This window comes from Musca autumnalis, unplaced genomic scaffold (genome assembly GCF_047663935.1).
Source record: "Musca autumnalis isolate F117 unplaced genomic scaffold, ASM4766393v1 scaffold_1, whole genome shotgun sequence".
In the NCBI taxonomy this organism is placed as follows: Eukaryota; Metazoa; Arthropoda; class Insecta; order Diptera; family Muscidae; genus Musca; species Musca autumnalis.
Genome location: NW_027411644.1, coordinates 233806576 through 233820759, shown reverse-complemented (window position 1 = coordinate 233820759; position 14184 = coordinate 233806576). Strand labels below are relative to the sequence as shown.

General features: G+C 37.0%; 2 protein-coding genes across 8 annotated transcripts in view; one reads left to right on the top strand and one right to left on the bottom strand.

The window, feature by feature from the left end:
* Positions 1-14184, bottom strand: part of LOC141389216 (cubilin) — a 689676-nt gene that overhangs the window by 388383 nt on the left and 287109 nt on the right. The window lies entirely within an intron of this gene.
* LOC141389217 (uncharacterized) lies at positions 6621-12328 on the top strand. 3 transcript variants are annotated; one of them, XR_012409006.1, is made up of 5 exons: positions 6621-6825; positions 7846-8241; positions 8477-11585; positions 11911-12088; positions 12182-12328. XR_012409006.1 is itself a non-coding variant. In XM_073960441.1 (3 exons), exons 1-2 carry the CDS (start codon positions 6771-6773, stop codon positions 8238-8240), a joined length of 450 nt encoding a protein of 149 aa, XP_073816542.1. In that variant the 5' UTR covers positions 6764-6770; the 3' UTR covers position 8241; positions 11911-12048. The 3 variants fall into 3 exon arrangements, 2 of the variants coding, with proteins under 2 accessions (XP_073816542.1, XP_073816541.1); XM_073960441.1 differs by lacking the exons at positions 8477-11585; positions 12182-12328 and having other exon boundaries at positions 6764-6825; positions 11911-12048; XM_073960440.1 differs by lacking the exon at positions 6621-6825 and having other exon boundaries at positions 11911-12328.

The following is a 14184-nucleotide window of genomic DNA, read 5'->3' as shown; positions in this document are numbered from 1 at the left end:
TTGCATAGTGTTACTCTTTGAATTGTATTTTGGGAATTATGGATGCAAATTTGTAGAAATGTTCCTTTTTCCTGCTTTGACAAAGGGCTTTGTGACGACAAACTAAATAAAAAAAAAAAAACTGATCGGAAACAGATTCTCATCTTCGTCAAAATCTTAACAAGAATAAGTCGGCTTTGCGGACAGGAATATACACTGAGTCTGTGTGAACTGAAATTTTCATCGGACAGATCGAATAGGGGCCACACAACCAAAATCCTTTAACCCAAAGCTATTATTATATTATTAGGAGATTTTCAGAATTGTGTAGCCATTTTCGGACGTATGAACTTGGCGACAAAATGTGGATTATATCATTGATCACAAGTGTTGCGGAGAAGGTACCTGAAGAAATGGACCGGACCGACATAGTTCATTTTGGAAGTAGATTTTATTTTGGAAGTCATTCCTTTTAAAAGATTTTGCTCCCACCAGTCAGTTCAGTTCGTCACAGAATATTTTTCAGTTTTTTTTCAGGAAATATGGACTTGCCCACGAAAAACGCAATACCGTTTTAAATACAAGGAATACCTTTAGTAAACATTTCAAAAGATCCTCGAATAGACCTTAAACTGCATTTAACAACTATTTTGATGGTTTTTGAAGGATGTACCGCAGTATAAGGTTCGAAAGTTGTCGTGCGCACCAGTCACTACACATGACGGCCGTAGGTGTTCTTTACAGCTTTCGGGCCATTTTCTCTGAAAGTATGGACTTGCCCCTGAAAAACTTGTACTGTAGTAATAGTGGCCCCGAAAACACTTGTTGCAAAAAAAGAAAGCGTTTCCAGAGAGGTCTTTTTATTTATTAATTTATTTATATCATATTTTTACTTATAACTAAATTATTAGCAAAAAGGAAGTGAAGCCATGACTACTTAGGTCTTAAACTGCACATCTCTGAACATTTTTGAAATACTCTGTGGAAGGTTACCGAAAGAATGGACAGATATGGTCCGTCTTCGAAGTTGACCAAAATTTGGACAAAATAAAACGAAGGCCAAATTTTGGACCGATTTATTCGAAAATCATGGTGTCCTCCACCAAGACGGACGAACATAGCTAAATCGACTTCAAGTTTTCTGAAACAGATTTTTTCCAAACACACTTTGACCCTAAAACCATGTAGATTGGGAAACATTTTGTTCATGGATTTTTGCTAAAAGAATGTATACATGTATTGATCTTGGATTGGACGCCAGAATTTCATTTTAAAAGAATTCAAGACTGGTTGCCAGAGTTTTCCTAGTTCCTGATCAATTTATGAGAAGATCCACGATCGGAAACCAGAATTTCTATAAGAGAAGTCCGACGATTGGACGCCAAAATAGTCTATTTACATGCACGATTGGGCAATAGAATTCGTCATTTACATACCCGCGATTAGGTGCTAGAATTTCATGATTGATAGGCTCACTATTGCTCAGAATATTTTTTTTATCAGGAAAACCACTATCGGCCTTCAGAAATTCTTTGTGATAAGATCTACGATTGGACACCAAAATATCTTTAGGGAAATAACGATAGTTGGTTTCTTTATGACAATAAAACCGATTGGACACCTGAACTTCCGAAACTGAAAAATTTACCATACTCTGGAGTGGAAAATTGAAGCCTGAAACAAGGGGAAATTGGCCAAAAATCTTACGCCATTTTAATTAAAAAAATAGTAATGAAAATTATTTCATCAGTAAAATAAGCCTAAAATATAGTTTAAATCATTGCTAAATAATAAATATTCGCTAACATTAACTTTAAAAATTTTGGTCAGGTGCCCCCCCCCCCCCCCCCCGAAATGAAATACTGGCTACGTCCCTGATGGGCGCTATATCAAAACGTTGACCTATGTTCAAAATTTTTGGTGTAGAAGATATATAACCACCGAGAACCTCCAATGCCAAAATTCAGCTTATTTGGCCTGAAAATTTGGACAAATTCCTCAAAATACCAACTATTGGGAGGTACCGTTATATGGGGGCAATATCAAAACATAGACCTATGTGCACAATTTTTGGTGGAGAATGTTTGTGTCCACTGGGAACTCCAAATACCAAATTACACCAAAATATACCACGTTTTTGTATAGACCCCTTATAAAGTACCGACCGATTTCAGATATTTTGACGTTTTTAGCTACATGTTCTGGCCGAATTAGTTATAGTTTGGCATTTAGGGTTCTCAGTGATCAGGAAACTTCTCCATTAAAAGTTAAGGTCATAGGTGTACATTTTGGTACACCCCCAAATATAGCGGTAACGACCGATTTCAGCTATTTTGAAATTTTTAGCTACATTTTCAGACCGAATTAGCTATAATTTGACATTTAGGGTTCCGGTCTAGTAGCTGCAGAGGAACTCAAGGTCAAAGTTAAAAATTTAAGTTTTTTTATATATTTTGAATCAAAATATGAGTGTTTTCGAGTTTTTCATATGTTCTTACTATTTAAAAAAAGTCCTATACCAATAAACAAGACATAAAAATAAAAAAGTTTAAAAAATTTAGTACCTTTCTTTATCCAAATTTGCAACAATGTCGTATTTTCCAAAATTGTAAAAAAAATGGTCACGCCCGCACCTTCCAATATTTTTACCTAATTTTTTGGTTTCCTTAGTTTTTAAATGATTACTATCGGATCCCTTATAGAAATTAACACTCGGTGACGACAAAATATTGGGGCTTTGGCCAGGAAAATAGATTCTTCGATCATTCAGCTCAACTCCAACGAAAAATTAATAAAGAAAATAGTTTATATTCAACGTTTGGGTTTATACCCGAATAATCTATACTTATAAAAGAGTTCAGTAATGATGACTCACTGACTCACTGACTCACTGACTGACTGATAATCAACGCCCAGGCTAAACGGGCGTCACTCATGGTCCGAATAGGTCAGATAAGGCTCGGTTTTTGGAAATTCGAACTAGAACAGTACGAAAAGTACTAAAAGGTACTAAATATGGTACCTTTAGTATTAGGCAAACGCGAAGAGCTAGAATTCTGAAATTTGGAATGTGACCCTCATGATGGAGAGTTAGTTAGAAAGGTGTACCAAAGGGGTTTTGGGTGTACGAAAAGTACTAAAAGTTACTAAATTTAGTACCATTTGGTATAACGTGAACGGACAGAGCTAAAATCTTGAAATTTGGAAAGAAAATCAAGGTTTAGAAGATAAGTTGATATTAGGAGGTGGTTTTGAAAATGTGTACTCATGTGTACGAATAGTACTAAATAGTACTAAATTTGGTAAAATGTGAATTTGGGCGAACCGATAAAGTTGGAATTCTGAAATTTGGAATTACTATTACTGTTGGAGTGTAGGTTTGAGATACGGAGGTAGTTTTCGAAATTCGTACATATGGGTACGGAAGGTACTAAATAGTACCAAATAAGGTACAATTTGGATTTGGGGGAACGGATGGACCTGGAATCCTGAAATTTAGAATTAGGATTACTGTCGGAGTGTAGGATAGAGGTATTTTGGAAATTCGTACTTTTGGGTACGAAAAGTACTAAATGGTACCAAATATGAATTTAAGTGATCGGATAGAGCAGGAATAGTGGAATTTGAAATTATAATTACTATTGGAGTGTGGGATTGGGATACTTGTGAAAATTTGTACTTATGGCTACGAAAAGTACTATATGGTACCAAATTTAGTACAATTTGGATTTGGGTGATCGGATACATTTGGAATCCTGAAATTGGAAATTAAGATCACTGTTGGAGTGTTGGATAGAGGTAGGTTTGGAAATTCGGACATATGGGAACAAAAAGTACTAAATGGTACTAAATTTGGTACAATTTGGATTACGGTGATCGGATGTAGCTGTAATCCTTAAATTTGGAATTAAGATTACTGTTGGAGTGTAGGGTTGAGGTAGTTGTGGCAATTCGTACTCATGGGTACGAATAGTACCAAATTTGGTACAATTTGGATTTGGGTGAACGGATATAGCTGGAATCCCGAGATTTGGAATAGGGATTACTGTTGGAGTGTAGGATTTATAAAGTTTTGGAAAATTTTAGTTATGGTAGGAAAAGTACTAAATGGTACTAAATTTGGTACAATTTGGATTTCAGTGATAGGATACATTTGGAATCGTGAAATTCGGAATTAAAAGTGCTGTTGGAGTGTTGATAGAGGTAGGTTTGGAAATTCGTACTTTGGATACGAATAGTACTAAATGGTACCAAATTTGGATTTAAGTTATCGGATGTATCTGGAATCCTCAAATTCGGAATTAAGCTTATTGTTTGAACATAGCACTGAGGTAGTTTTAACAATTTTTACTTATGGGTACGAAAAGTACGAAATGGTACCAAATTTGCTACAATTTGGATTTGGGTGAACGGATATAGCTGGAATCCCGAGATTCGGAATAAGGATTACTGTTGGTGTGTAGGATTGAAGAAGTTTTTGAAATTTTTAGTTATGGGTACGAAAAGTACTAAATGGTACCAAATTTGGTACAATTTTAATTTGTGTGATCGGATACCTTTGGAATCCTGAAATTCGGAATTACGATTACTGTTGGAGTGTTGATAGAGGTAGGTTTGGAAATTCGTACTTTGGATACGAAAATTACTAAATGGTACCAAATTTGGTACAATTTGGATTACGGTGATCGGATGCAGCTGTAATCCTGAAATTTGGAATTAAGTTTACTGTTGGCGTGTAGGATTGAGGTAGTTGTGGATATTCGTTCTCATGGGTACGAGTAGTACAAAATTTGGTACAATTTGGATTTGAGTGAACAGATATAGCTGGAATCCCGAGATTTGGAATAAGCAGTGCTGTTGAAGTTTAGGATTGATAAAGGTTTGGAAATTTGTAGTTATCAGTGGGAAAAGTACTAAATGCTACTAAATTTGGTACAATTTGGATTTCAGTGATAGGATACATTTGGAATCGTGAGATTCGGAATTTAAATTGATGTTGGAGTGTTGATAGAGGTAGGTTTGGAAATTCGTACAAGCGAATAGGACTAAATGGTACCAAATTTGGATTTGAGTTATCGGATGTATCTGGAATCCTGATATTCGGAATTAAGCTTATTGTTTAAACTTAGCACTGAGGTAGTTTTGAAAATTTGTACTTATGAGTACGAAAAGTACTAAATGGTACCAAATCTGGTACAATTTGGATTTGGGTGAACGAATATAGCTGGAATCCCGAAATTCGGAATAAGGATTACTGTTGGTGTGTAGAATTGATGAAGTTTTTGAAATGTTTAGTTCTGGGTACGAAAAGTACTAAAAGGTACCAAATTTGGTACAATTTTAATTTGTGTGATCGGATACATTTGGAATCCTGAAATTCGGAATTACGATTACTGTTAGAGTGTTGATAGAAGTAGGTTTGGAAATTCGTACGTTGGATACGAAAATTACTAAATGGTACCAAATTTGGTACAATTTGGATTGCTGTGATTAGATGCAGCTGTAATCCTGAAATTTGGAATTAAGATTACTGTTGGCGTGTAGGATTGAGGTATTTGTGGAAATTCGTACTTATGGGTACGAATAATACTAAGGTACAAAATTTGGTACAATTTGGATTTGGGTGAACGGATATAGCTGAAATCCCGAGATTTGAAATAAGGAGTACTGTTGGAGTGTAGCATCGATAAAGTTGTGGAAATTTTTAGTTATGGGTAGGATAAGTACTAAATGGTACTAAATATGGTACAATTTGGATTTCATTGATAGATTTGGAATCGTGAAATTGGGAATTAAAATTGATGTTGGAGTGTTGATAGAGGTAGGATTAGAAATTCGTACTTTGGATACGAATAGTACTAAATGGTACTAAAATTGGATTTGAGTGATCGGATATATCTGGAATACTGAAATTTGGAATTAAGGTTATAGTTTGAACATAGCACTGAGATAGTTTTGAAAATTTGTACTTATGGCTACGAAAAGTACTAAATGGTAGTAAATTTGGTACAATTTGTTTAAGTGAAGAATTGAGGTAGTTTTCGAAAACCTTACTTATGGGTACGAAGAGTACGAAATGATACAGTTTGGAGTTGGATGAACGGATACACCTGGAATACACCTGAAATCGAAAACCTTACTTATGGGTACGAAGAGTACGAAATGATACAGTTTGGAGTTGGATGAACGGATACACCTGGAATCTTGAGACTTAGAATTACGATTACTGTTTTTATTTTGTATTCAAGTTAGTGATGGATTGAGACATGTCGTCGAAAAACGTGCTATAAGTGTACTCAATTTCTTGGGTGTAGGGACTGTGCTGGAATCTGTATGTTTTGGAGTTAGAGTGAGTATTGCAACGTTTGTCTCGCTTTTAAAGGTGAGATAAGGCTGATCTGTTTGAAAATCGAACTAAAAAGGGACGAACAGTACTAAAATAAATATTGATTAAAATTCGCCATTTTCATATTATCTATTGTTATTTTTTTATACCCCTTCCAGGAAAGAATGTTTTGTTATTAAACAAATTCACATTCCTGGTTGAGCAATTGTAGAGTTCGGACGTCATCAAACTGTGTATAAGTGGAGCATACAAAAAGTTTTTTTCTGTGAAGCCTAATTTTTTGCTGTGAAGAATTGGTGTAGCTGTGGAGCTGATTGTAGCGGCAAGTGGTGCATTTTTTTAAATCAATTTTTTCTTTTGCTGTGGAGACGTGGATGTGCACAGCGTTTTCTTCTTTTTTGCTGTCTTTTTGGGGTAAAACAATTTTTTGACTATGGCCACAAATATGGCCGAAGAGTGTGAGGTTATGGATGTTTCGGCGTCTGTACCTCAAAATATGGGTGAGTGTGTGAGTGGTGCTGCAGCAGCATGTAATGTCGGTGTATGCACAAGAAGTAAAAGAGTATTTGAAAATGGCGTACGTGACGAAGCTATGCATAGAGCGAAGAAGATGAATAATGATAGCAATGGTGATGAACAGTTACAAGGTACTGTTAACCAAGAACAAAAAAAGCGTCGCTTTAACAACGAACCAGTTTTTTACAAAGAGGATCATGAGGGTAAGTTCATGGTACTTGTCGATTCGAGTGAGGCAGATAAAATAAAGAACAAACGTATTAAGAACGGGTTGTACTTAATGGAAAAAATAAAAGGTCTGAAGCTGGAAGAAATTAAAAAAATAAAAAGGGTTGATGCCATCGGCGTTACGCTATACAGAATTACTTTTGAGGATGCGGTGTCTGCAAACTCATTTCTCAAAAATGATAAACTTAAAAATATGAAGTTGAGGGCATTTGTGCCTAAAAACTTTGTGGAGACGTACGGCGTCATTAGAAATGTTCCCATAAGCTTTTCGGAGGAGGAATTGCTAAATGGAATAATTGCTGACCGAAAAGTGATGTCGGTTAAGAGATTCACAAGGAGGGAGAATGGAGAAGACGAGAACCCTCGGCCAACTGAAACAATTAAAATTGGTTTTTGTGGGGATGACCACCCATCATGGGTGGTTTTTAATCACACTGTACTAATTGTTAGCACATACTATCCCGCGGTGAGGCAGTGTTTTAACTGCGGCAGACTGGGCCACACAAAGATGGGTTGCCGCTCTAACCCAAGGTGTTTAAAGTGTGGCAATGAAGGTTGTAATAATGAGTGTCAAATTAAAGTGTGCATTTTATGCAAAGGCACTGATCACGGATGTAAAGAGAAAGAAAAATGTCCCAAATGGACAAAGGAAATTGAGGTTAACAAGATAATGACTAGGAAGAAGATGACAAAAAGGGAGGTCTTGGACTCATATAATAGCCAAAATCGATTTGAAATATTATGGGATGAAACTAATTTTCCGTCTCTTTCTACAGGTGGTAAGAAGAGCAGTGCTGGAGCCAAACCAAGTGAACTGGACAATATTGACAATGATGTCAATAAGATTCTCACACCTTTTACATACAGCTCGGTTGCAAAAAAACCGAAAAAACCATATGTCCATAGGCCTGGAGCCCCAATGGGCAAAAGATTGTTTGATGAGCCATCTCCTTCAAGACCTGTGTTTATGCAAGACAACCATAAAGTCACTGAACTGGAAAAAATCACAGTTGAATTGCTCAACTTCATGAAAGACTTTTTTAAAGCAACGAACAATGGGGTGGCGACGGAGGCCATGGGCCACTTTCAGGCCAGAATTCAAAAATGTGGTGTAGCTGTTGATCGATTTGATAATAATGGAATACCCAATCATCAAAATGGACAAAGTTAAGGTATTTCAGTTTAATATTCAATCATTTCGTAGTAACAAAAACTTTATAGAATTCTATTTGAATAAATACCAATATGATATTGTTGTTCTATCCGAAATTTTTGCTGAAGATTCGAAAAACAAGAATAAACTTATTAACTTCAATCTTGTGCAGAAGTTTCGTGCCGATGGTTATGGTGGTGTGGCCATTGGCCTAAAAAAGAGAATTAAATTTGCCAAACTTTCCTACGTTACAGATTATGATATTGTTATCGTCAAGACACTCAATCTACGTCAAAACCTGGTCATTGCGTCCGTTTATTTTCCTCCTGCTCTATCCTTTGAAGAGTTTAAGGAAGAAATATCCAAGCTTTTGCAGTTTCTGGAGTCTTTTGATAATGTTCTTTTATGCGGCGATTTTAATGCCAGAAATTCCTGCTGGGGTGATCATGTGGTTTCCCGTAAAGGGAGAGAGTTGGAGATTGCTGCGGTGGAGGCGAATCTGGTATGTGTCAACAATGGAAATATTACATTTAGAAGGAACCGGGACTCCCGGGGATCAGTGCCGGATTTGACCTTTGTTAGTGCTAGTTTGCGTGTGCAATGGTGTGTCCTTGAGGGGCATTGGGGTGGTAGTGGCCACCTTCCAATATCTGTAGAGGTTGAGGGCCATGGAATCCGTCATGGAAGATTTCTACATAAGAAAAAGCTGATTAACACCCTAAACAAGCTAGATCTTGAACCTGACTTTGCAGTAATTGAAAGATCAATGGATGAGGAAATAAAAGCGGCGACCTCCAAGTTGAATGGGAATAGGACCCCCAAGTACTGGTGGAATGACCAGCTGGCGGTGCAATATAGGCTTCAATTGGCTGCAGTGAAAAAGGCAAGAAAATTTCCCTGCTACGAGAACCTTATCAAAGCCACTGAGGAGGTGGAGAAGTGGAAAGATATGGTCAGTAAAGCAAAAAGTAATAGTTTTTTGGCAAGAATTGAGGATGTGAACAAGGATTCGAATTCACGTGCGGCTTGGCGTTTTATCAATAATGTTCGCAACAGAGATTCTACAGTGTCCAGAATATGGAATGAAGAGAGAAATTGTGATTATTTGAAATATCTTAAAGATCAGGTTCCAGGGGACATGGTGAGCAGACAGGTGGCCTTTGAACCATGCAATAATGTTGATCCGGTGATATTAGACTATGATCATTTCGAGCATGTCCTTGCCAAAAAGAAAAAAGGGTCGGCCGCTGGCCATGACTGCATCACGTATGAAATGATAAGGGCTCTTCCTGGGCTGTCGAAGAGAGCCATACTGACGGCCATGTCCAATGCACTTATGGAAAATGCGATTAGAGATAGCTGGCGAATCATTAAAATAGTACCAATCCCGAAGCCAAACAAGAATTTGGAATTAATTGAAAATTACAGGCCAATATCATTAATATCGGTGTTTATCAAATGCATTAACCTAATGTTAAAAGACTCAATTCTCGAACAGCTTGAAAAACAAAACATCTTACCATTGAGGTCGTTTGCTTACAGGAGTGGGATGTCTACATCCACATGTATCAATGAGTTTCTGCATCGGGTGGCTCTTCTTAAAGCCAACAACTATAAGGTCCTAGTCCTCTCTTTGGATATAAATAATGCATACAATTGTGTCCGGATTGCTTCTTTGGCTAAGATTATGAATAATATTGACTTAAACCCTTACATTTCCAATTGGATAATCAATTTCCTCTCTAAGCGGATTCTAAAACTTGGTGATGAAGAGATTGAGGTGGCAGATGGCCTCCCACAGGGAAGTTGTCTGTCTCCTCTGCTTTTTAATCTTTATACAGCGGGACTGCATAATGTTGAAGACTCAAGGACTATGGTATTTCAATATGCAGACGATTTTTTGATCATGGTTTTTGATCATGATTTTGATTTGGCCATGGAACGTTTACAAAGGAAAACGACAATTTTCAAAATGAAGTGTGCGGAGCTGAATTTATCATTTAACCCAGCTAAATCCAGCACTATGTACTTTGCAAAAAACAGTATCAAGCAGATTCAGCTATATGTGGATGGCAATCCGGTGCAACAACAAAGAAAACTAAAATTCCTTGGCAGGGTGATATCCAACTCCTTAACAGTGGCTGACCACTATGCTTCTATTAATGAAGCGGTCAACAATAGAACACAACTTTTAAAGTGCCTAACATCGGTCAAGGGAGGTCTGCATCCCAAAACATCTCTAAAAGTATACAAAAGTCTCGTAAGATCAAAAATTGAATATGGCAGAACCACCACTGCCAACTCTCCAATGTATGTGAATAAAACAATTGAAAGAATGCAAAATGGTTTGATAAAGAGATCCCTGGGAGTTACCAGATCGTCACCAAATCACTCAGCTTATGTTCTGTCTGGCGAATTTCCACCTAAATATAGAGCCAAAATTCTAACGGCGAGAGAAATTATCAAGAATTTAAAACGAAACAATTATTTATATGGAATTATTGCGGACAACCCACTGGTCAAGTCGAGCTACAGTGTGGTTTTTCACGAGTTTGCGGACATCTTTAGGAAATTCGGATAAAACCATATACACGACAAGATCATCTAATCATAAGATCAGATATGTTACCTGGAAGTAAGCGAGATTTGGGAAATGACGTCATTCATGCGATGTACAATAATGAATTGGCGTATTATAAAAACAGTGGCTTTGCGACCTTTGCAACGGATGCGTCGCCAAATGACTCTTGTACTGGCTGTGGTATATATGATGTGACAAAAGGTCACCGTTTCCTGTTCAAGTTAAACATCAGAACCTCCTCAACGTTCGGTGAACTTTTCGCGCTGCGAAAGGCGCTTGAGTTAGCTGTGGAGGAAGGCTACTACAAAGTTGTTATCTTCACCGACAGCCTTGCGGCCTGTAAGGCTCTTGGCGCTGCTGATTCGGACAACTGTCTGGTAGCAGATTTTCACAACATTTTACAGGAATCCTTGATCAACTTGTGTCATGTGGTTTGGGCTCCAGGCCACAGAGGTATTCAAATAAATGAAGAAGCTGACTATTTGGCGAAACAGGCAGCTGAAGTTGGTGCACCAGTTGATGCTGACCTTACTCCGGGGGAAGCGTTGCTAGCAATCAAAAATACAGTCATGGCCTGCTGGAATGAAGAATTCATTGAGCTGTCCCAGACAAAGGGTAGACATTTCTTTCAAATCTATGAGGATGTCTATGAAAAACCCTGGTTCAACAAAGGAAACTTTTACCCCATGGAAGTGAAACTTATTAATAGGCTTATGATTGGACATGCCTATGATAAAGCCTACTTACATCGTATTGGATCCGCCAACTCTGACAAATGTGAGGTATGCAATACTCTTGAAAATGCCCAGCATGTGATCTTTGACTGTCAAAAATTTTCATCTACTCGAGACTCTTTTCCAACCCTCTTTTCCAGATACCATGAGCTTATTCCTCTTCTTAAAACAAAAGATATTGATACTTTCAGACTCCTCCTTGATTTTATCAAGGAGGCGAAGATCTCACTATAATCCCACTCATACACTTTTCAATCTGTGATTTCTTAATCTGTGATATTAAATTTAAGTTTTTTATTAACCCCACACAATACTAATTTACACTCTCCTACCCCCTTCCCCAATTTGGCCTTTATTTTGTTTATTCCAACAGACGTTTATGGTGCCAGCACACTTCGTAACTTGGTCTCTGCTTGACTTTGGATGATGTCCTATCGTTTTGCTGTAAAGGCTGTCACATTGTTCCTGAATTTTGTATGCTGTTTTTTCAACTTTTGTTTTGCCCATACGACGATTTATACACACATAAGTTTGATCTCAACCAGGTCTTCGTGAGTCCGTTTTTGTTTGTATTTTTGCATGTATTATATTGTCTATCATACATATGATGTTCTAACTCGACACTGTGCTGTATGGATATGCAGCTTTCGTTTGTTTTTTACTCAACAGTATTTGGTGTCAACTCTGCGTTTGTATCATTTCATCACTGGAGTTTTAACCTGGCGTTTTGTATCCTGAGGATCGCCAAATCAATCTCTCTCTGCGGAAGTGGAGGATCGTTTCATAGCACATATATATATATACCCCTTCCGCATACGAAGTAGCGGGCACTTTGCTAGTTAGATTATAATGAGTTTATTTATTAAAATACGAATAAAATGCTGCACAATTAATTTGTTGACAAATTGTCCACCTAATGGTATAGGTCAAATTCCCGTTATACATAAACTCCAAACATTACTAACATCTGAATATAACGTGGTTTTCTTTTGAAATATTTTATTGCATTTTCTTCCTCTCTGGAAATTAACTTTCTGGCAATTTTGAAGGTTTTTATTTGATTGGGTGTTATGCCATTTCCAAGCTACCAAAAATTTCCAATTGCATTGGCTTAGTTGGCATTTTGTTACATTATCCTATTTTTTTATTACCTTTTTCTGGTGAAAAATGCAATTTTTGCAGTTTGTAGACTTTTGTTGCTGGTATTGTTGTTGTTGGTTTTCCTGTTGGCGGCCATCATAAAGGTATGCAAATATTTGCAGTAAAATCCCAAAGAGTAGAAAATGTATGCGAATGGATTTTGAAATCAAATTTGGTCAAAAGCTTAACACATCGTTTTTTGTACATTTGGCATTTATGTGTGTTGCCCACAAAAATTTCAAGCAAACAAACCAAAAAAAGACCTGAATTTTAGTAACCACAAAAATGCAAGCATTTCATTTAATGTGCTCGTTTTTTTTCATCCAGAGTTCAAGTGACAAGCAAATGATATGCAAATATTTGCAAAACTAGAAATGAGAAAAGGAGGTGTACCAGAAAAAATACCAACCATTGTTGAGACAATGTATGCACCCCCGATGCAATGATTTTGTTTGATTATAATTCTGGCTATGCTTCTTTCTGTTTGAACTTTTGTTGCACATGGCCAGCTTGTAGGTAAACTGTCAAATGCTTTTCAAAACTTTTTTGTGCATATTCATTTTCTATTGTCTACACATTTTGTAGTTATCTCTATGAGTTTGTACGTCTTTATGTACAAACATTGTCGGTGTGTTTGTCCATTCATTGTTGGCTGCCTTTATTATTTGTATGCCGACTTTATGCCAGACAACAAATTTACATACATTGTCAAACAGCTTGCAATGTCCAATTATTACGACCACAACAATCATCATCGCCACTAAGCCTACGACCACCGCCAACCATTACCACAGCAAGCCTAACCACGACAATGATGCAGTCGTCATTGTGCCCGTGTGCCACTGTCCCCATTAATTTTATAATCTCCATTTTGAACGAGAAAATTAACGCATGGAGATTATGTGAGGATTTCATTTAAATGCAGTGTTGATTGGCATGTCATAACTATAAAAGTAGCTGCTGATAGGCTGATTAAAATTGTTATGTGTTGGGATAATAACTAAAAACCAAGTAAGCAAGGATTGGATGCTGTCATAATTACATGTAAAATATTGTAAACAAAAACAAGTAAGAAAGTATTAGTCGGCTTTGTCGATAGAGATATACTCTCAGCCTCTGTGAATTGAAACTTTCATCTGTTGACAATATCAAATTGAATACAGGCTACGCAACCGAATTTCTATTCCCCAATAAATTTGTATTAGAGGGTATTCAGATTTTGTGGCCCTTGTTGGACGTATGAACTTTGCCGTCTAAAATATAAATGTTGCGCAGGAGGTACCTGAAAAAATGCAACGTTATAGTCCATTTTGGAAGGGGATTTTATTTTGTGAGTCTTTTCTTTTCAATAGACAGCGCTACGTCTACTAGGAGTAACATCGGTATACATTTCCGAAGGATCTTCAAACAGACCCTAAACTGCACCTAAACAAAAACTTTGAACTTTTTTGGGGATGGTTTCCGGAGGATTGGACAGTATATATATATATATATATATATATATATA